Below are 22129 nucleotides of genomic sequence, written 5' to 3'. Positions count from 1 at the left end.
ACAGTTCTGGAGGCTGAGTAGCACACCATCCAGAAATACCATCACCTGGGTGGCTTATAAGCAGCAGAGGTTTATTTGCCACAGTTCTGGAGGCTGAGTAGCACACCATCCAGACACAGCAGATTCGCTGTTTGGTGAGGGCCAGGGTATAGGTATCTTACCCATGCCGCCTGAGATGGTGGAAGGAGCTAGCTGGCTCTCTGGGGTCCTTTATAAGGGCACTAATTCCATTTTGTCCCCATAACTTAATCTCCTCCTAAAAAGGCCAGACCTCCTAATACCATTTACCTCGAGGGTTAGGACTTCAACATCTGCGTATGAATTTAGGGGGTGGGGGCGAGGGAGCAACAGAAACGTTCAGATCACAGCAGGTGACATTGGGCTCATGAGTGGGGGGTGGTTAGAACAGCGATTGCTAAAGCTCTTAACATTAAGACCCTTTCTTTCCAGGGCTTGAAGGAAGTCAGAGACAGGCCTTGTAGACACGGTAAGTGTGAAAGGGGCGAAAGAGCCTCACCTGACAATGTATTTCATGCTCAGTCCCCAGAATGCAAGCCAGGCAGTCCCATGTTCTCCAGCCCATCCCTTCTGGTGGCTTATACGTGACAACCTCAGGGCGACTTTTGTTTGGTACAACTTAGGATGTAGATCTGCGTTTAGGATTCTGGCTCCCTGAGATCAGAGGAGTGGGTTCCTGTACGGGGGTGGTGAGGCACAGGGAAAGGCATTGGAGCAGACTCTGCGTGTGTGTGTGTGTGTGTGTGTGTGTGTGTGTGTCGGCGTGCCTGTGCGTGGAGGGGGGATCGCTGTACCCAGCGAAAGGCACTGCGGGAGGAGGAAGCGGTAGCAGAGATCTGAATAATTGATTCTTCAGCCTCACCAGACGCCCGGGAGCGGGCGGAGAGCGTGGTTCCGGCAACACCGACAGCGGTGCGCGCCGCCGCAGGCGCCCGTGTCGCCAGACAGCCACCTATCCTGCCTGGCCTTATTCGCCGCCGTGCGCTCCCGGGAACCGGTGGCCCACTGCGCGCTGCCGCCGAGGGACTGCGGGGTCTGCCTCGGCCCACCTCCGAGAGAGAGGCTGCGGGCAGGAGACGCTTTCGCCCGCTGGAACTCTGAGCCTCTCCGGCTTGCGCGGAGGCTGCTGCGTCTCGTCACTGAGAACAAGTCCCTAAGTTGGAGTGGGGGGCGTCCCTGCCTTCCTCCTCCTCTTCCTCGGAGGCGACAGCAGCAGAAACACGCGCGCGAACCCGGCTTTGCCGGTGCCTGTGAACCCGGGTGGCCAGGCGCTCTTCGGACTCCCAGTGGCAAGTAGGGGACCGAACGCCCGGAGCGGAGCTGGCACCCGCAGCTAAGGGCCCGGAGGGAGCTGCCTTCTCCAACCCGCGCCTCTCTCGGCCGGGGACCGCGGGGATCCCCGGCCACACGCGCGCGCGCGCTCCCACCTTCACTCTCTCACACACTCGCCCTCGCACACATCAGCCCGGCGCTGGGCTGCGGAGAGGGTGCTCTGGCGCGCTCAGAGGACTGGGCAGCTGCCGTCCGGAGCGGGGCAGGAAGCCGAGCTAGGGCTCCTGGAGGGAGGCTCCCAGGGCTTAGCCGGATCATGGGGCCGGGTGAGCACTGATAGTCGCGGCCGCAGCCATCAGCCCTGGAGATGACCAGGAGCGGCCACTGCTGAGAACTATGTGGAGAGAGGCTGCGGTGAGTGCTGGCGCGGGACGCAGGGCCTGGGAGGCCCCCTTGAGAAGGGAGAGGTGGGAGGCCTGGATAGGGGAGGAAGGCAGGATCGTAAGAGGGTCGCTGCGTGGGAACGATCGCACCTCCCTCGGGGAACCGGGACCGCGGGAACCCGCGTTCTGCCCTCCCCCTCTCCTCCTGCTTGCTCGTCGCAAACTCAGCCAGCCCTCACCCCCAATTCCCTCCTCTTTCTCTCCCTACCCCCCAGGCTCAGCGGCTTCTGGTCTCAGAACTCCAAGCAGTCGGCGCCGGGGAGGTGGTAGGGGGTCAGGGTGGAGGTGCTCAGTTAGCTTCTCGTGGGTGTCCAACCTGGGGCTCCCATTCTCCTGTGCGCCCCGGAGCAAAGCTCTTATTATCAGCCACAGGGTCTGAGGATCCGTCCTGGGGGCGTCTCGGGCACCGAGCTTCAGCTCCCCCTCTCTGATCTAGCCTCCTGGGCGCATAGGGGGGCTGTGAGCATTGCAGATTGCAGCCTTGCCCTCAACCCTTCCTCCTCCTGGCGGTGGGCTGACCCTGCCTTTCCATCTCTCTCCACCCTGGCAGAGCCCTGCTGCAGAGCCTCCGGCTGGGATAGCCGCCCCCTGTGGGGGCGATGCGGACAGCGCGGGACAGCCAGGGGAGCGCGCGGGGGCCGCAGCATGCGGGAACCCGCTAAACCCGGTGGCTGCTGAGGCGGCCGAGATGTTCGTGCGCGCAGCGCGCCCCACTGCATCCTCGACCTTCTCGGGCTACAGGTACGTCCCAGCGGGAGATCAGGGCTCGTTGGGTCTGGGAGGAGGGAGACTCGTTCAGAGGGAGAGTGGGAGAGGGATGGGGGAGAGAGGGAGAGAGCGGGAGAGGGAGCCCAGTGCCGAAGCGCAGGAGGAGCACCAGGGGGCGCTGCGGCCCCGCACTTCGCGGTGCTCACCCAGAGAACCCCGAGGCCGCGGCGAGTTCGCACGAACTTCCCTGGGTCCAGCAGCGCCTGGCCAGAGGAGCGCGCGCCTGTGCACTCCTGTACGGCTGTGCTGGTATTTGCAGGCGCGCGGGTCTGTGCACCTGGAGCCGCACATGTGTGCGCGCCGCCTGAGGACGTGTGAGGACTCGGGCTGTCGCTGGGCACCGCTACAGCGGTCTGCGGATGTGCGTAGAAAAGCGCGCGTGTCTGTGAGCGTGTGCGGCCCACTGCCCACGTGCACCTAAGACTTGGCAACAGCCCCCGCAGTAGAAAGGCTAGGGTGGGGCTCTCTATAGTCCATGTCCGTCTGGGAGCTTCTTGGGAGCCTACCTTTCTCCCCACGCACGTTCTCTGCCGGCTCCCACGCACCGGCCCGCGAGGGGACGCGCCTACTCTCCCCTTCTGGATTGCCCACGGTGTGTGTGAGTGTAGGGGGAGGGTCCTGGGGCCTCTTGCAGTTGAGTGACAGCCCTTCCGCCCCAGGTGGGGCAGGCAAACCCCAAGGTGCCGGGGAGCCGGGGCCCCCAGGGAGTGACCTGGGCGCTTGAGGTGTGCCCTTAAGCAAAGGAGCGGAGTCTGCCGCTGGTACCGCGCGTGGAGCAAGGTCTGTGGTGCACCCATCCGGCTTTGAGCAGCAGGGTCAGTCAGCCAGCTCAGCAAGCGCGCGAGGACGCTGGGTCTCAGCGCCACCTGTGCTCCTGGGCGGGTCTCTGGTGAGCTGCACGCCAGCAGTGGCCCGGGTGGCTAATTTGGTTCCAACTGCCCCAAGTGGGAGGGGTTCGGGGTTTGCTCAGTGGCTCCACGAGCTGGCTGGCATCCGTGGCTGTCTTGGTGCATAACGGCTGTGGTTCGCAGCTAACTTGAGGAGTACCGTGGGGAGTGTGAACAGAGTCCAGAATGGAGAAGGGGTCGGAGACGGGGGAGGAGCCCGAGGCTGGATGCAAGAACGGGTTTGGGGACAGGGATGGAGAATTAGCTCGGATTGGAGTTGTAGATAGAGTTGGAGATGAGTCAAGGCGAATGGATGGCGTTGGGGCTTGGGAATGGAGTCACTGATTCTAGCAGGCTGTGCTGGGGCTGGGCTCCATACCTGGCTGGAGCTTGTGTTACCATCCAGTCACTCCGTCAGTCTTTTTCGTCTGGCCCCTAGCTCACCGCAGCCCACCCTCCCGCTCTACCTTCCAGGGACTGTAAGTGGCGACTATGGGCAGATCAGGCTACTGGACACTGCTGGTGCTGCAGACCCTTCTGGTCTGGCGCGGTCCGGCGCAGGGCGCGGCGGCGGAGAAGGGTCCCCCCGCGCTGAACATTGCCGTGCTGCTGGGTCACAGCCACGACGTGACGGAGCGCGAACTTCGAAATCTGTGGGGCCCGGAGCAGGCTGCGGAGCTGCCCCTGGACGTGAACATAGTAGCGCTGCTGATGAACCGGACCGACCCTAAAAGTCTCATCACGCACGTGTGCGACCTCATGTCTGGGGCGCGCATCCACGGCCTTGTGTTTGGGGACGACACAGACCAGGAGGCTGTGGCTCAGATGCTGGATTTTATCTCCTCACAGACTTTCGTCCCTATCTTGGGCATCCACGGGGGTGCATCTATGATCATGGCTGACAAGGTAAGACTGGGAGGTGATGGGCTGCCAAGACCTGGGAGGGCGTCAGCTACACAGAGCCACTGCGGGTCTTTGGGAGCCTTTAGCATCTGTCTTGATCAGAAGGTGGGGTTGTGGCCACTGGCCCCACTGATAACAGGTGCTGCCTCTCTAACTCGGAAGTGAATGGAAATGCCTTTTGCCTTGGTTCTGAAAGTGCGCTTCTCAGGAGCACTTGGACCAGGAAGAACTTGGAAAATGCGTAAGCAGGATGGGGGTAGTGGTGGTGGGATGTTTGGAGATTTCCAAGTACTAAGTACTGTGGGGCACAGAGGTCAGCCTAGGAGCCCCTGAAATGATATATTCATATTCCCACATTATCAACTTTACTTGCTTGTTTTGTCAAAAAATATATATATTTTTCTTTCCTATGGTAAGTAACTAAAGCTGTTTTTATTGTGTGTATGTTATGGAATAAAATGCAAAATGTTTAGGTCAAGCACAAAAGGGCAGAGAAATGTCACACTTCTCTGGACTTTCTGCAACTAGAGGGACAAAAGCGGGGCATGTGCAAAGCCCTGGGCTGGAGGAGTGCAGGAGATACCTGTTCCTCTAAGGGAGTGGGATGGGTGGAGAGAACTAACCACAGACTCAGAGCGTGGAGGGTCTGGCATTGTCCCTCCATGGTCCCTGTGTGGGGCTGACACTTCATGGCAAGGGTTCCAAGGCCTTCGTGTGGGGCAGTTGGCTCCCAAAGATGGATCTCTGCACTAAAGATGAAGAGTTCCAGAATGCAAGAAAGGATGTCCAAATCTCTTGGCTTAAAATGAGAGGGAGGGTCTTTTTGCAGGCTGCCTTAGTTTGTCTTAGTTTGGAGAAGAGGGGAGAGAAATTAGAAGATGTGAATGAGATGTTATGTGGGCCTGGTTTGGGAATTATGCTGAAGCGTGGAGCAAAGGAAGAAGGTTAGAATGAAGAAGAAAAGTGAGGAATCTGAAAAGAGGGAATTGGAGTTGTTGGTGCACTGTGCTTCTGTTTAAGCCCCAAGAAAGAGCTAGGGGTTAAGAAGTGTGTGTGTGTGGGGGGGGGGAGTAAATGTACTTGCGTGCTGTGGTCTCTAGCTCTGAGACCTTCTTAGAGAGTGTTTCTTAGATAGCAGGAGATATTCTAGCGATGTGAGCAGTCATTTGTTACAGCACTTCCATTCGACGCTCTCAAAACACTTTTGTATTCATCAAATCAGATTCTGCCTCTGCCTCAGCAATTCCCACCAGCTCCTTTGGGAAATGCATTAATTCTTCCAGGTCTCCTTGGCTGCAGCACATTCAGCTGAAGTGCACAACTGATGATCTATCTTATTAAACATTCATTTTTAAATGGTTTGCAGCCCAGAAGAATTCCTGTGCATGGTTGAGCATTTTTCATAGTCACCTCTCAGGTTGGGGCGGGGGGTTTTGGGATGGAGAAAGTAAGAAATAGAGCTGTGCTCTACCACCAACATGTAGGCTGCTTCAAAACTAGACAGGGCTCTGGGTTGGCTAGAGCATCCTTTAGGTTTAGGGATGACTGAGGCATAGATAGCTGGTTTTCTGGTTCTAAGTTGTGATCTTACATTCCATCAAATCAAGCCCGTGGTGTTGACTATGTCACCCCATCTTCAAGAGGGACAGTGCATTATTTTTGTGTTAATGAGAGGGACTGAGCCATGGCAAGGTGCAGCAAATCGGATCCAGGAGGGCTTGTACCTAAGGAGGGATCAGTCTTCTCATGAGGACATGAAGAAAGTAGTTTCCAACAGGGGTTTGGGGCATAATTTTGGGATTTAAATATTACCATGGCTCCTTCCACCTTCCTTCTGAAATTTTGACTAAAGGTGCAACAGATAAGAACCAGTAACCACACTGAAAGCGAAATGTCTGGATTCATGGGGACCCAGTACAACCCAATGGGGAAATCTGGTAAAGGCTAAATTGGATGAAGGTAGCTTGAGGCTGGGAGCCTGAGGAGGCATCCAGCTCTCTTTCTTCTAATCTGGCAGGTGTGGGGCTCTGGCTGTCACTTGACTTATCCATCCAGGTATAGGCAGATAGGCAGGAACAGAAGATAGGGTCATTGATGAGCACCCTCTTAACATCCAGTGACCCTGCCTACTAGTGAATCCTGACACAGTGAATGTCAGGCTCTGACCAGCTAGACCAGCAACTGTGCCTCCCTTGAAGGAGGGAATTACAAAGGGGGTTTTGAGAAGCCCAGGAGGCATGGGTGGAAAGCGCCTTCTCTCCTGTGGCATAAAACTGCCTTATGAGGAGCAGGAGCCCACTCAGGAGTAAAGAGGGAAAAGGAATCAGGAAAGGGCAGGAGGAAGATGAAAAGGATATTTCCAGGAAAGTCAAGATCAAAGAGGTTTAAGAGGGGACGGGGAGGAGAAGAATGAAGGGTCCATTGGTTAAAGATGGTGAAGGGGATTGGATGCTTCCCATTGTTGTTGAGACTTTCAGAGCTGGTCTTGGAGAAAGGACTCCCACTCTGATTCTGTTAGACCCAGAGGGAGATGAGGCAGAGAATCCAAGAAGTCAATGGAGGTAACACTGGGCACATGTTGCGTCCCATGCATGGGACAGGCAGGTGATGCTGAGAGGAGCTGATTGAAGAGTGAGCAGTCTGGATGTGTTGAGAAGGGAAAGCGATTGAGCTGTGAACAGCCCTTGTTTCCAGTAGTAACATATCTAGCTGGCTTATGCCTTTGCTACCAGTTTTACTGAGAGCTGAATGTTGAGTACAGTCTATTTGGGTCCAAAAAAGCAGTCATGGGATGTACCTAAAACTCTGCCTTGCTCGAGTGTGCCAGTGGTGTTAGGATCACTGTCTCACCGCGCTCCCAGGCTGACAAGACCTCTCTGTGTCCCCCTAAGATGGTGCTGATTTGGTAAAGCTGCCCAGAACATACCCGTTGGTTTCACTTCTAAAGTGGCAACAAAGTAGTGGTCCCATGGATAAGAATGGTTGTTAATTTGATTATCAGGTAAATTGAACACACACATACTCCCCCACCCCCACATTTTAACCTTTCCCTTGGCCTACCTGAATCTTGAAGAAAAGAACAAAGCATCGTGATAATTGAAATGGCTTTGAAATGCGGTGGGTATTTGTGGTGTTAATTTAGTTTACAATGGAGGTGTTAGTATTTGCTTGTGTCAGTGGGTGGTCTTGCGATATAATTAAATTAGAGGTGAAAATAATACTTGACTGTGGCCAAACTTCTAAGCTTATCTTGGTTTGGCCATTTTGACCCTATCCAGGTGAAATACACTTTGGCTCCTAGGAAAGCCAGCATGCAGACCAGACCTTGGTATTTCTGCTCAGAGTCCTCCACCTCCCTTCTCTCGCACCCATTCCTATTTGCTTCATGGTGGAAAAGGCAAGGCTTGGATTTTAGCGTATCTCCCCAGGGCAGTTACTGGTGGGTTTTTCTTTATATGTTATTTTTATACCGACTTCATCTCTTCACTAGAGTGATAAGTCTTTTGAGGGCAGATTTTTCAAAAAAGTGTTTATCTGTATACGTGTATTTGAAATAACAAATTCTCCGTATCCATAGACACTTTATAAAAATAATGTCTTTTCATTGTAAAGCATTTAGAAAGTTTAAAGAAGAAAATAAAAATTTCACCTAAGTCACCACTGCTGACACTTGGGTGTATTTCCTTCTGAGTTCTATTTCTTTAATCACAAGTTTAGGATTCTGCAATCTATATGGTTTTTCTTTTTGTTCTCTTTCCTCTGTGGCATTTCTCAGTCAGAAGAGTCAGTCTTTTTTTATTTTTATTTTTTTGCAACAGAGTCTCACTATGTCACCCTCGGTAGAGTGCCGTGACGTCACAGTTCACAGCAACCTCAAACTGCTAGGCTTAAGCGATTCTCTTGCCTCAGCCTCCTAAGTAGCTGGGACTATAGATGCCTGCCATAGTGCCTGGCTATTTTTTGGCTGCAGTTGTTATTGTTGTTTAGCAGAACCGGGCTGGATTTGAACCTGCCAGCTTTGGTGTATGTAGCTAGCGCCCTACTCACTGAGCTGTGGGTGCCGAGCCAGAAGACTCAGTCTTTGTTTTGTTTTTTAAAATTCTGGAACAATGTCAGCTACTAACTGTTGGATATTTCGTTTCTACCATCATTTCTATTTTCTCCTTGTGGATATGCACGCATATACACAGTCAGGTTGCTTCACGACAGGAATGCACTCTGAGAAATGCATCATTAGGTGATTTTGTGATAGTGTGGACATCACAGAGTGCACTTACACAACCTTGATTGAGTCTGTGACATACCCTAGGCTGTGTAATATGGCTTAGGACTGCTAGGCTATGACTCTCCACAGCATAGTGTACTATATACTGTAGGCAACTGTAGCACTCTGGTAAGTATTTGTGTCTCTAGGTGATCTAAATATAGAAAAGGGGAGGTAAAATTTGCTGTTATAATCTTATGGGGCTACCGTCGTATGTGGTCCATCATTGACCTCAATGTTTTTATGTAGTGTATAATTATAAATATATATATGTATGTACACACACTTTCCCAATCAATTATTCATGTGTCTTAATTTACAACATTTTAAATTCTCTATTCATGTTGTTTTTGAGGTTTCCTCAATTCTATACTCCAGTTAATTATCTTCTTTCCTTTGTGTTTGATGTATTATTTTGGCAATCTATTTAGATTTTAATTTCAACAATGATACGCTTTATTTCCTAGATGTAATAGTCGGTCCCTTTTCGTATGTCCCTATTTTTTGTTTTACGAAGGAATGTTCTCATTTTGTGCATATAACTCCTTTGCCCCTTCAAGGACTAAAAACAAGCAAACAAACAAACTACTTAGCTGGGTATGGTGGCTCATAACCTGTAACCCTAGCACTCCAGGAGGCCAAGGCAAGAGGATTGCTTGAGCTCAGTAGTTTCAGACCAGCCTGAGCAAGAGTGATTCCCTGTCTCTACTAAAAATAGAAAAATTAGCTGGGTGTTGTGGTAGGTGCCTGTAGTCCCAGCTACTTGGGAGCCTGAGGCAGGAGGATTGCCTGAGCTTGGGAGTTTAAGGTTGCTGTAAGCTAAGCTGACATCACTAGCCTGGGCAACAGAGTGAGACTCTGTCTAGAAAAAAAACAAAAACAAAAACAACAAATCCCCCAACCTCCTTCACAACCCCTCAAAGAACAAAACTTTTTAGAAGGTCCTTCTCTGCTGCTTTAGTATCTTTGTTTCTTCAGTTATGAATTCTTCCATTTGTAGAGTCTGTTAATTGGATGCTCTCACGTGTTCTCTCATTTTTGTTTGTGAACTTATTTTCAAGGCAATTTAGAATTACTTCTGCCCTCTATCTGTAAGGGAGCATGGGTTTAAACCAGAGCAAGTCTTCTCTTTTTGTGCGTGTCAATAGCTAAGTGCTCTCTTCCTGTTTTGTGGAGCCTATGGTACAAGCTCAGGTCCTGGGCTTATGCAGGTGACTGCATTCCGGCTCCTTAACACAGACAGGGTGCTCCTTTTTGGCTGTGCCCGTCCATAGATAGAAGCATGATTCTGGGTCCAGTCCACATCGTCTCTCCTCGGAGGATGTTGACACCTCTGCTCTCACAGTATACATTGAACCCACACCACTGTGGATGGTGTTGCTTTGATTTCTGTTTGAAATTGTAGAGTCTTACTTTTTAATTCATTTATTTTTAGGGATCCTTTTCTATTTTTGATCCTTTTCCTATTTTTTCTTACTCCCAAGCAATACCATGAAAATTTTAAAATAATTAAAGAGTTCTCTATAAATTCTCTGTCTTAGGAGGAGAAGATGAGGGTTACCGAGTGTGTTCACTCTGATTTTGACCCAGTTGTATCTTACAACCTCCATAGATATGCATATATGTGTGTGTGTGTATATATATATATACAAACTTGATTATATATTCTTGGAATTTTCCCTTGTCATTAAATGGATTTTTCAAAGCTGATTTTAAATGGCTGCAGAGTGTTTTGTTCATACCACAGTTTTTTTAACTATTCCTCGGTTTTTTCTACCTTTAGGAAGATTCATTTGTATTCCATTCATGTGTCCTTTCTGGCACTTGGCCCCGGTCTTGCCCTTTGCATTTGTTACATGGTAAATGTTTGTCGATTGAATGAATCAAGCGATTGGTTCCAATGCCAGCTTGCTGCAGCTTCCGGACAAACATATCACAGTGTGGATCAGGGCATTCCATGTGGTGTTTGTTCCCCAAATGCTGACTGATTTCATAGGTGTGTGCCAAATCCTCTCTTCTCTCTAGTGGGCAGATAATTACCAGCCGTCCTGGGGATTAACACAAATTGGAGGGTTACATACAAAAGGCCTGTGGAGCGCTGCTGAGTAACAGTGGTCACGGGAGGTGGAAGTTGGTGCCCTTGTAACTGGCAGCTCTGGAGTTGGGATGTGAGCGACCGGCCTTCCCATTAAACACGGGAAGCACTTGGAAAGGACAGACATGAGCATCAGGATGTTGGTGGAGCCCACTCACCTGCTGCTATGGGGCGTCAGGTAGCTCCTGGGAGAGTGGGGAGGCCTATCTTTAGCCTTCCCATGAGACGTGTCCGATGCCATTGACTCCTCCTCGTGTAAGTCATCATCAGACAGCAGCAGCCGTCCTGCCCAGAGGTAACACTTCATCCTCTGAGTCCACAGGCCTTACGTCCTTCTGAAGACAGTATCCAGGCAGCCACTATGGATTGACTTGAGTTAGAAGACCCCAGAAAACCTTGAGAAAAGAGCCTGAGGACCTAAATTCCATTCTCAAATAGCCATGTGACATTGGGAAAGGCCATTCACCATTCTGGACCCCTGCTTGTCCTCTGCAACATGAGGATTTGAGACAATATGATCTCCAACACCCCTTCCAGCTCTGAAACTTTTATGCACCTTCAAGGAAAGACTGGCAAGAATAGTGCTTGTCTTTGGGGAGTAGAGTTATGGCTGCTTTAATCTTTTAAAGAATGTCATTATCTAGTGATTAATATGTTGGAACTTGAGTTGTGTTGTTTGGGTTTAAATTCCAGTTCCATCTGTGATCAGCTAGGTGATCATAGGGAAGTCCTTAATATCTCTGAGACTCAGTGTTTTCTTTTTTATTTATTTTTTATTTAGCAGGCCGGCCCGGGCCAGGTTCAAACCCACCAGCCCTGGGGCATGTGGCTGGTGCCCTAACCACTGAGCTACAGATGCCCAGCTAGAGCCTCAGTATTTTCATCTGTAAAATGGGAATGATAATAGCACCTACCTGACAGAGTGGTGGGGCTTAAATGAAGTCATGGGTAAAAAGTGCATAGTTCAGCGCTTAGTGTATAATGATTACTAATCACAAGAATCCTATTGTTACTGTGTCTCCACTTTGCTCAGGCTGGTCTTGAATCCTGACCTCAAGCAGTCCTCCTGTGTCAGCCTCCCAGAGTGCTGGGATCACAGGCGTGAGCCACTGCATCCAGCTAGAACATGTACTTTTTCCTCTTCTTCATAACCAGAAAAAGTGATTAAGGGTAATCTGGTTTTATGAGGCTATCTCCTGCAAGCTACCAGGAAGGAAACCCACAAAAGTTTCAGAAATGGGAAGTCCACTGTGAAATGATTCATGGTTTCTCAGCTGGGGCACCCATAAGCTTTCCTTAGCCTTCATGGACTTGCTGAGAGCTTTATGCTGGCAAACTGAAGATTAAACATGGCCAGTGTGAAAGTAACTGGGAGAGGAGACTACCTCATTGACCTTTGCACTAAATGCCTCCACCAACTGGACCATATGTTTGCACTGGGCTTAGGGATTTAGAATGGAGACACGTATAGTTTCTCATTATATCTCTGCCAAGGATTAATAACGCAGTGATAGCCTGGGGAACCTGGCAGCTCAAAAATATTTGTTTAAAGAATCTCTGTTTTTAGTTGAGGAAATAAAGGTTCAGAGAGCTGCAGTGATTAGCTCAGAGCCATACAGTCAGCACCCCTAAAAATTTACATTCTTATTCTTTTGCTCTCATATTATTAAGGGTTATTTCAAGTTATTGCTTGTGAATTTAGTTGGTTTAGGGCAGGGGCTTCGATTTAAGACAGACAATGGATTTTGTTGTTTTAGCCAGAATGATTAAGGTATTGGATTTTGGAATTAAAAGTTAATACTGTCTTTCTAGATTGAAATGATGGACCCATACTACAGACTACATTAGAGATTCCCCTAACCTCCCAGCTTTACTGAGATGGACAAAAATTGTATATATTTAAGGTGTGTAGTGTGATTTTGTTTTTATTTTTTGAAACAGTGTCTTGCTGTGTGGCCCAGACTGGAGTACAGTGGCATCATCACAGCTCACAGCAGCCTCAAATTCCTGGGCTCAAATAATCCTTCTACTTCAGCCTCTGGAGTAGCTGGGACTACAGACTTGTGCCATGCCACCTGCCTGATTTTTTCTGGGTTTTTTTTTTTTTTTTTTTTTTTTTTTAGAGAAGGGGGTTTCTCTGTGTTGTTCAGGCTGATCTTAAACTCCTGGCCTCAGGAGATCCTCCTGCCCCTGCCTCCCCAAATGCTGGGATGACAGGCATAAGCCACCTCACTTGGCCTGATTGTGATATTTTGATACACAGGCAGTCCTCAGGTTCCCAATGAGATAGGGTCTGTAGGTTTGTTCTTAAGTTGAATCTGCATGTAAATTGGAACAGCTACATTCACCTATTACCGTGATAGCTTCTGTTCATAGATGTGTGTGGTACCTCAGTTAGAAATTTGTAACTCCGGGACTACTTGTACATATACAGAGGGTACCACAAAGAGTGTACACATTTTAAGAAAGGAAAAGAAACTGTATTAAAATTGTAATACTCAAGTCACGTTTGACTTCTGCAATTACAAGAGATATAAGATATACAAGGTAACAAATGTTATCAATATATATGGAGTGGCACAATTTTAATACAGGTTTTTTCTTTCTAAAAATGTGTATATATTTTTTTGCACCCTCTACATTGTGAAAAGATTTCCATAATCAGGCTAATTAACACATCCGGCACTTCACATGCTTACTTTCCTTTTTGATGATAAAACTTACTCTCCTAGCAAATTTCAGGTGTACAATACTTTTTTTTTATTAAGTGTAGTCACTGTGGGATGCGTGAGGTCTCCAGAACCTATTTACCGTATAACTAGGAGTTTGTGCCCTTTGACTAACACCTCCACATGGGTGTATTTGCTAAAGGGGGATGTAAGACTTTTCAGCTCACTTGGGGGTGGTTTATGCGAGGGTCAGGAACTGGTGGGCTACATGCTGAATCTGGCTTGTAGACACATTCATTTCATCAGTATTTTTAAATGCTTGAGTTTTAATGTCTTTGGACAAGGCATGAACTTTCAGTGAACGACAGCCCTCCCCTTTCTATCTCGATCTAGACTGACTATTATGTTTAATGTGTGGTTTTTGTAAACATTTGCAATTGTGGTGCCCCCGATACAATGTTTTTTTATCTTTTTATTTGCTTGTTTGTTTTGCACTGACAAGAAACTCAACAGATTCTAAGCAGAGGTAAAGCTCCTGAAAAAGTGGAGGCCACATTTCTAGAAATTTCATGTCTAAATCAAGGGAAGCTATAGTTCCATTTTACCTCTTTGGTTGTTAAGGCTGCTTTTAGTTTCAAGCAAGAGAGTATTTGAGTATCAGTGATGCAAACCTTAGATCATTCCCGTTTTGTTTAGTAAGAAGCCTCAGGTATAGTTTAGTGACTTCATAACCCATCAAAGACTTGGTTCCTTCCATTCTCCTACTTTCCCTCCCTCAGCTGCTGCTTTATCTTAGTCACAGTATGGCTGCCTGCGTTCCAGCCATTACATTCTCACATTCCAACATCCAAAATAGGAAGAAAAGGGAGAGAAAAATAAATTGCCTTCTAGGGCCTCTATCCTTTCATTAGAGTAGACTTCCTCTTAGATCTCAGTGGGCAGAATTGGGCTACATTCCTTTTCCTCAAACTCCACTGGTAGAGATTACAGTCCAGAATTCTTCTCTGAGAATGGGCAGTATTTGCACCTGTTAGCGGGGTTATAGGAGTAATACCTCAGCAGTACAGCCGATGGTATTTCTGGCAACACTAATACCGTTATCTGTAGAGTTACTCTGGGGCCTATTTAAAGATGGATGTTGAAAGATTGCAGTGTACGCAGGGGAGGGCCTTTAGGATAGTGTTAGGATCTACATGAGGTATGTTGAGTCTCAGAAGAAATAAGGAGGGGTGTTCAGCACGGAGAAGGGAAATCTCAGAGGGGATACGAGAGATGTGTTCAGATATCCCATGGGCTGGTAATCTTTTGTTGTTCTGGGGATAGAAATGAGAGTGAAATGATAAGAAGTTAAGTTTCTCCTTAGTAGAGGAATAAGCTTTGGCAATGAGGTCTCTAATAGAAGACTGTAATGTTTCATAGAATAGGAAGTTTCTAGATTCAAGATTTGAGGGGAGTAGTGGGCTTGCACTCGCCGGGCTGAGTTGGGTCACCTCTGAAGTTCTCTCTTATTCAGACACGCTGTACTTCTCAAATCCTTGACTATTTTTTTTTAATCCCCAAGCCTTGGTGGTTTAGGACCATGGGTTTGGCTGAAAACCAATACACTCCCTTTCTCCAAGTGTGTGAGTAATTCAGTATAAATTTGTCTGCCGTGGGGGAGGAATTTATAATCCCTGCATCATCACCTCAAATCCCCAAAGGACTTTACATGATCCTGAAGGGTAGATGATATTTGAAAAGTAGAAAACCTATGTATATATCAAGTCACACACATATGTATAAATATAAACATAAGTAGGTCAGCTGGCATCATATTTACTAGCGGAAATGTTTTTGGCTAAGAAGCTCATCCACAGAAAAGGATGGTTGGAATAACTGCCAGTGGGGTGCTTTGCAGTTGCATCAACTTAATCACTGTTACTTATTGAAGTATATTCACATTTTTTTTTTTTTTGCAGTTTTTGGCTGGGGCCGGGTTTGAACCCGCCACCTCCAGTATAGGGGGCTGGCGCTCTACTCCTTTGAGCCACAGGCGCCACCCTATATTCACATTTTTTGTACACCTTACTGTAGGTAATATGTTTGTGTTCTAAAGAAACAGCCGGAACACTCTCTGGTATTTCAGTTGTCAAATTGTTCTTTTTGTCAGTTGTACTCTCTGGCACTTTGGACGTTTGCTTATGGCAGGAAATGTTCTACGTGCTGTTCCTTTGCTTATCTACTTCCCTGATTTTCCCCAACATTCTCCCAAAGAGAAACAACACCTGAAGTTGCTTTCCAAATGCCTCGTTTTTCCATTCACAGTTTATAACTTTCCACATGATGGTGATGGACATACTATTTCTGTTTATTTACTTTGAAATAGGTGCTCAGGGTACAGAGTTAAAAAGATCCAAGTAACACAATACAGCATTCAGAGAAAGAATATTTGCTCAGCAAATGCATTGCAGCTCTTCAGACTCCTGTCCCCTTCCATGGAGGTGATTGTGTTATGTATTTGAAAAGGAAGACTATTGATGGGAATGGCTGGCCATTTCAATTTGTACGTTTTTGCTGGAGTCACTCACCGGTACACTAAAGGAATTTAAAGATAATTTGGGGGTATTTGGGGGGAATCATGGACCACTTTATAATGAAGGCTCTGAACACTTCCCAGAGAGTTGCATGGCCGTAAGTGTACATCCAATATTACGTGCAATTTCAGGGGTTCACAGGCCCTCTGAAACCTATCACAGAGTTCCTTGAAATTGACTTATTTATTGGTTTATTAGTACAGTTTACCTTTGAACAACACAGGAGTTAGGGGCAATTGACCCTGATGTATAAGTTTTGACTCCCCAAAACCTTAACTACTGATAGCCTACTGTTTACTGATAATATAAACAATCAGTTAATACAAATTTTGTATGTAATACTATGTCCTTACAATAAAGTAAGCTACAGGAAAGATAATGTTATTAAGAAAATCATACGGAAGAGAATAAATATTTGCTGTTCACGTAGCGGAAATGATCATTATAAAGGTCTTCATCCGTATCATTCCCACGATGGGTAGACTGAGGAGGAGAAGGCAGAGGAGAGGCTGGGCTTGCTGTCTCAGACGTGGCAAAAATGGGAGACAATCTGAGTGCAACTGGACTTGTGCACTTCAAACCTGTGCTGTTCAAGGGTCCGCTGTATGTTGCTTCTTCACAAATTTATTGAGTTGTACCTCAGGCCGGAATGTTGTGGAGACACATCTGTGATCAACTTGCTTTCTTTGATGTAAGTCAGAATCTGGGTGGGGGAGATTTACAATGAAAGTCCGGCATTGATGCAACTATGATTGGAGTAGTTGCAGCCCATCTCGGCCCCAGCCAAAAACTGCAAAAAAAAAAAAATGTGAATATACTTCAATAAGTAACAATTAGAGTAGTTATGGGACTACGGAAAGGGGCAACCTAATTCACAAAGCAGAGGGTGGGGCTCTCGAGTCAAACCAGACAATGACCTAGAAGAGGCCAGTGCCCTAGGTTCCGACAGGTCATCACCTCCCATAAGCAAGGATGGGCTGCAGAGTGAAGGCTTTGCTCACAGAGGCCCAGAAGCGAGTTTCCAGTCTAAGCCTCTCTGTTCTCTTAACGTGTTCCTCAAGGCTGCCAGACTTGAGAGTGTTTTGATATCTCCTGAATTTTCCTCTGGATGGCATTTCTTACAATCAAAACATTGAGCTTTTTGCCAATTTCTGTTATGTTGTCACAAATGGCTGCATGTCTCCCGCTCTGGCTTGTCTTTTCACATCAGGAATACCTGGGCAGAAGGAGTGAGTGGCATTTCAAATCCACCCCATCTTGCATGTGTCTAGTCCTAAGGCTGAAAAAAAATGCAGATTTTCCAGGTGAATTGTTTGAAAGCTAAGGTATCTGCGAGCCATCTGTACGGCCGACAAAATGTAGTTTTAGTTGACTTGGGTGAATAGATTCAGAACCATGTGAAGAGGCTGTTGAGCTACAGAAAAAGACAGACTTGCTGTAGTTTCTGGTGGTAGGTGATGAGTGTGGCTTCCACTAATGGGATTTGGAAAATGGCAAGCCATGGGTGAAGACCTGAGCCGCATGGTCAGATTTGCACTTTAGTTAATTGCTATTGGTTTTGCCTGGTTAATCGCATCTTTCTCTCTCTCTCTGCTGTTGCAGCATTAAAAGAAATATTTTCATCATGGCAAATTTCAAGCACATGCAAAAGTAGAAAGACTAGTACGATGAGCCCCCTGGAGTTCAGCTTCAGCAGTTGTTAACACGCAGCTGCTCTCCTTTTCTGACAGGTGTAAACGACAGCGCCGGGCTATAGAGACTAGGCCGGACACCAGGAGATATTCAGGCCAGGTTTACTGAAAGAGGAGGGTGACCCGCTTGCAGTGCAAAGATGGCATCTGTGTCCGTGGGCAGTTAGAGATCATTTTCATAAGGGATGGTAGAGGTGGGTGAATTCCACAGCTTGCCTGTCAGGTTAGGGTCTTTGGTGTGAGCTTCTCAGAGGTGGAAAGATCTTTGACTTAAGAGGGGAGGACCTCTCCCTTAAGGGGAAAAGGTTTGCATGTGGCTATGTTAGGCCCCCCAACTTCACTCTCTAACTTCACTCACTCTCTTCACTTTCCACTGCTGGATCATTTTCTTTTACTTATTTTATTTTAGAGACAGAGTCTCACTGTGTTACCCTGGGTAGCATGCCATGGCATCATCATAGCTCACAGCAATCTCAGACTCTTGAGCTTGAAAAGTCCTCCTGTCTCAGCCTCCTGAGTAGTTGGAACTACAGGTTCCCACTACAACACCCAGCTAGATTTTCTGTTTTAGTAGAGATGGAGTCACACTCTTGCTCAGGCTGATCTCTAACTCCTGAGCTCAAGTGAGCCACCTGCCTCCGTCTCCAAGAATGTTAGTTAGGGTTACAGGCATGAGCCACCACACCCAGCCTGCTGGATCATTTTAGAGAAAATCGAAGGCACTGTTGTAGTTCCTCTGTAAATATGTCAGTGTATGTATGTTTGTGTGTGTGTGTCTATCTGTAAATATGTCAGTATCTCAAAAAAGATAAATAACTTGTAAGAACTGTTAAGAAAACAATCACAGCTAATATAAAAGTAAACTAATGCCTGCACACTTTAGAGGATGTGTGAGAATCAGAGAAATATAAAGAAAATAAAATTGCCTTCCATCTCACCATCTGCAGACCACTTCCATTCACATTTTGGTTCATTTCCTTCTAGTCTTTTCTTCTATTCCTTATGAGCAAACGCACAAGAATACACACTGCTTATACGATTTCATAGATAGATTGTAATTTACTTCACATTTCTTCATGAGATTTTCAAATTATTTCTAAATATTTATCCTACATTTCCCGTTCTGTGGATATATCATAATTTACTCAGTAATATAGATTTCTTCAAATCTGTTGCTCCTAAAACACCTTGGTGAACATCTTCATAATGAAATGTCAACACCACAGATTGTCGGTTTGAATAGAATCCTATGATTGAAATGAAAGAATTTTAAGGTTTGTGATACATAATATTAATTAGCTTCCAGAATGATTGGCCCACTGGACATTTCGAATAACTGTCTGAAAGTACCTTTGTCATCTAATTCTGGCCAGCACTTGCAACAGAGTTTCCTCTAATTGGCTAGGTGAAAATAATATCCCATTATTTAAATCTGTATCTCATTCGTGATACTTGCTGTGGAATCTATTTTAATTTAATCACCAGCTTTGTTTTTTCTAGATATTGCATGTCTTAACCTCTTTGATATTTCCCATCGTGTAAATGGAAAACCTCAGAGAATGATGGCTTCTAAAATAAAGTACAGTGAAATAATTTGAATTTCTAAAAAATAATAAATATTTTGAAGCTTGGCAGGGAGTTCTAAGATTATTCATTCTTAGTCACCAGGCATTGCTCTACCCTTGTCTCTGTATCAATGTTGTTTTAAGAACTGCTTTAAGATGTAAAATTTCCCAGCAGAAAATTATTTTGTGGGACCTGACTATTACGATTTTCTAGGAGGCGAGGTAAAGAATCAAATCCGAGTGGGCCTCGATGGCCATGCTGGGGTCGCAGGCTTTGTGGGGAATGGGAGGGATGTGAAGCCATTGTTTGTTCATCTTTCTGGGAAAGCAGAGGCGGGGTGGAGGTGGTAACAGTGACTTCCTTGCAGTAGGGAAGGGATATTGTGGAGGTGGCAACAAGTCACTGTTCTTGGGGTTTGTGGTGGGATGGGGGGGCATTATAATGAGGTTTTTTTTTGTTTTTGACACAGAGTCTCACTGTGCCCTGGGTAGAGTGCTGTGGCATCATCATAACTCACAGCAACCTCAAACTCTTGGGCTCAAGTGATTCTTTTGCCACAGCCTCCTGAGTAGCTGGGACTACAGGTGCCTGTCACAACACCTGGCTAGTTTTTCTATTTTTAGTAGAGATGGGGTCTCAGTCTTGCTCAGGCTGGTCTCAAACTCCTGAGCTTAAGCAATCCACCTGCCTCAGCCTCCCAGAGTGCTAGGATTATAGGTATGAGCCACCGAGACTGGCTTAAAATGAGTTTCAAAGAAAAGTAGGAGGGATTTGGGATTGATATTAATAGGTGTGGGGAATACTCAAAAGATCGAACCACTACAGTGTGATCATGGACCCATTGGAATAGATACCCATTGGAATAGATACCCATTTTATAACATTCAGTAGCCCCTGTGTGTCCAGCATTGATCCTCTAGTGGCTGGTTCTGGGGAGGCAGGGGCTTCCTGAAGGAGGGGCTGAGTGGTGGGGGACATTTGAGGGCCCTGGAGGCTGTGGCTATTCACAGTTGAAACTGAAGTATTACCATTTTTTAATAACTAGTGCATACCAGTTAGGATATTAACAAGAGCTCACACGTCTTTTATGCCAATGCTTATGCAGGTTTCTCAGGGAACTTTCTGGAACAGGACGCAGGATGGCTGTCTCCTCTGTCCTATGTTAGTTATGCCCCCATGGGGAGGTGAGGCTGGGAACATTCTGAGGCTTCCTTTTCTAAAATATGGAAACAGAGATGTGCTTTCTTCTAACCATCTACCTACCTTCTGAGCCCAGTGATTTGGCCCTTCTCTAGTGAGTTAATTTCCTAGCTATCCTCCCTCCGCATGCCTCCTTCCTAGGGAAAGTGGCCGGCCCGGGAGTCGAAACCAGCTGCCCGTTCACTGCCCACTCTCCACCCCCTTGTTCCCTCTCTTCTAGGGCAAGAGATTCCCAAACGATTTCTGTTTTCATTTGGGGCTGAATGAAGGGCCCTGTTTCAGTCCCTGGTTTTGGGGTGTGATGTGCTCATTTGCAGAATCATAAAAATAATCTTGTAACTCGCCAAAAAATACTCCACAGCCTAAATTAACTTTGTTAAAGATCAACTTTCAAAAGAGAGAATTGGCCGAGCCTCTGGGCGATCATGTGCTTGGGCTGCTTCTAGAGACTGGCTTCTCTCCCTCCACTGAAGTGGGAAGTTCTCCAGGCCTGTCCTGGTTCATGGAGGTTTTCAAATTCCAACAGTGTCTAGGGAATAGAGGCATGTCTCTTGTTTCATCTGAGGGCAGCAGAAACCTGGGATGGTCAGAGGTTATTGCTTGAGAGTGTTGTGGGCTGAACTGTGTCCCCCTAAACCTCGGTACCTCGGAATGTGACCTTTAGGGGACAGGGTCTTTCGGAGGTAGTGAAGGCTAAATGAGACCATTAGGGTCTTGACACACGTGACTGGTGTCCTATCAGGAGATTAGGACACAGACAAGGACAAGGGAAGACTGTGTGAAGACCCAGGGAGAAGACGGCCATCTGCAAGCCGAGAAGAGAGGCCTCAGAAGAGACTGTCCAGGTGTCAGCTTGATCCCGGAATTCTGGCTTCCAGAACTGTGAAAAAATAACTTTCTGTTGTTTAAGCCCCTAAGTCTGTGGTCCTTTGTTATGGCAACCCGAGTAAATGAATGCAGTGAGGCTGGGAGGTGCTTTAAGCTTTGTTCCAAGCCTCCTTCCTGCTCCTCTTCTATTCCTGAGCTATGGGGGAGTTAAGACACCACAGCTCAGAGCTCAGACCGCCATCTGCTAACACTGACTTCACTCTCGTCATGCAGGCTCCCGTTCTGGCCAGCAGGCTCCTGCATTGAGGAGCTGAGTCCCTGTCTTGGAATCCTTCCTAATACCTTTCTAGGACTTGCAGGTTAAGTGCCTCTTAAGAATTTTTACTCAAATAGCCTTAGGGGGTATGGCCCCTGCTCCCAGATATCCATGTCCAATCCTTGGAACCTGTGAATATGTACCTCATATGGCAAAGGGAACTTTGCAAATGTGATTAAGAATCTTGAGATGGGGAGAATATTCTGGATTAGCCAGGTGCGTCCGATGTAATCATCAGGGCTCTAATAAAAGGAGGGGCATGAGAGTCAGAGGAGAAGCTGTGACCACAGAAGCAGAGGTTGGGGTGATGCACTTTGCAGATGGAGGAGGGGCTGCAATCTGAGGTGTGGAGGATCGGTCTCCAGGGCCAGGAGACTGATCCTTCCCTGGAACCTCCAGAAGGAACACAGCCCTGCTGAGCCCTTGATTTTAGTCCAGTGAGGCCTATTTCAGACTCTGGACATCTAGAACTGTAAGAGAACAAGTCTGTACTGCTTTAAGCCATGGAGCTGGTAGTAAATGGTTGCAGCTGCAATAGAAACTAATACAGAGAGAGCCTGGGAAACACCTGCCCTGCAGGCCGGGGCTGAGCCTCTGCACCATCTCTCTGTGTGTGTGTGTTTTTTTTTTTTTTTT

At 47.1% G+C, this 22129-nt stretch overlaps 1 protein-coding gene across 2 annotated transcripts in view; it reads left to right on the top strand.

Annotated features, from left to right (window-relative positions):
- The first annotated feature begins 1603 nt into the window (after positions 1 to 1603).
- The window catches only part of GRIN2A (glutamate ionotropic receptor NMDA type subunit 2A), a 408795-nt gene continuing 388269 nt past the window's right edge, over positions 1604 to 22129 (top strand). Inside the window, exons 1-3 of one of the 2 annotated variants that reach the window (XM_003802071.3) lie at positions 1604 to 1704; positions 2284 to 2474; positions 3863 to 4294. In XM_003802071.3, the coding sequence (XP_003802119.1) occupies positions 3881 to 4294 (414 nt within the window). In that variant the 5' untranslated portion in view covers positions 1604 to 1704; positions 2284 to 2474; positions 3863 to 3880. Of the gene's footprint in view, positions 1705 to 2283; positions 2475 to 3862; positions 4295 to 22129 lie in introns of those variants that run through there. The other variant, XM_012812896.1, reaches the window with a different exon arrangement.

The sequence above is a fragment of the Otolemur garnettii genome, unplaced genomic scaffold (assembly GCF_000181295.1).
Source record: "Otolemur garnettii isolate 467f Iridium unplaced genomic scaffold, OtoGar3 scaffold00232, whole genome shotgun sequence".
Taxonomy (NCBI): domain Eukaryota; kingdom Metazoa; phylum Chordata; class Mammalia; order Primates; family Galagidae; genus Otolemur; species Otolemur garnettii.
This window is presented reverse-complemented; position numbering and strand designations above follow the sequence as displayed.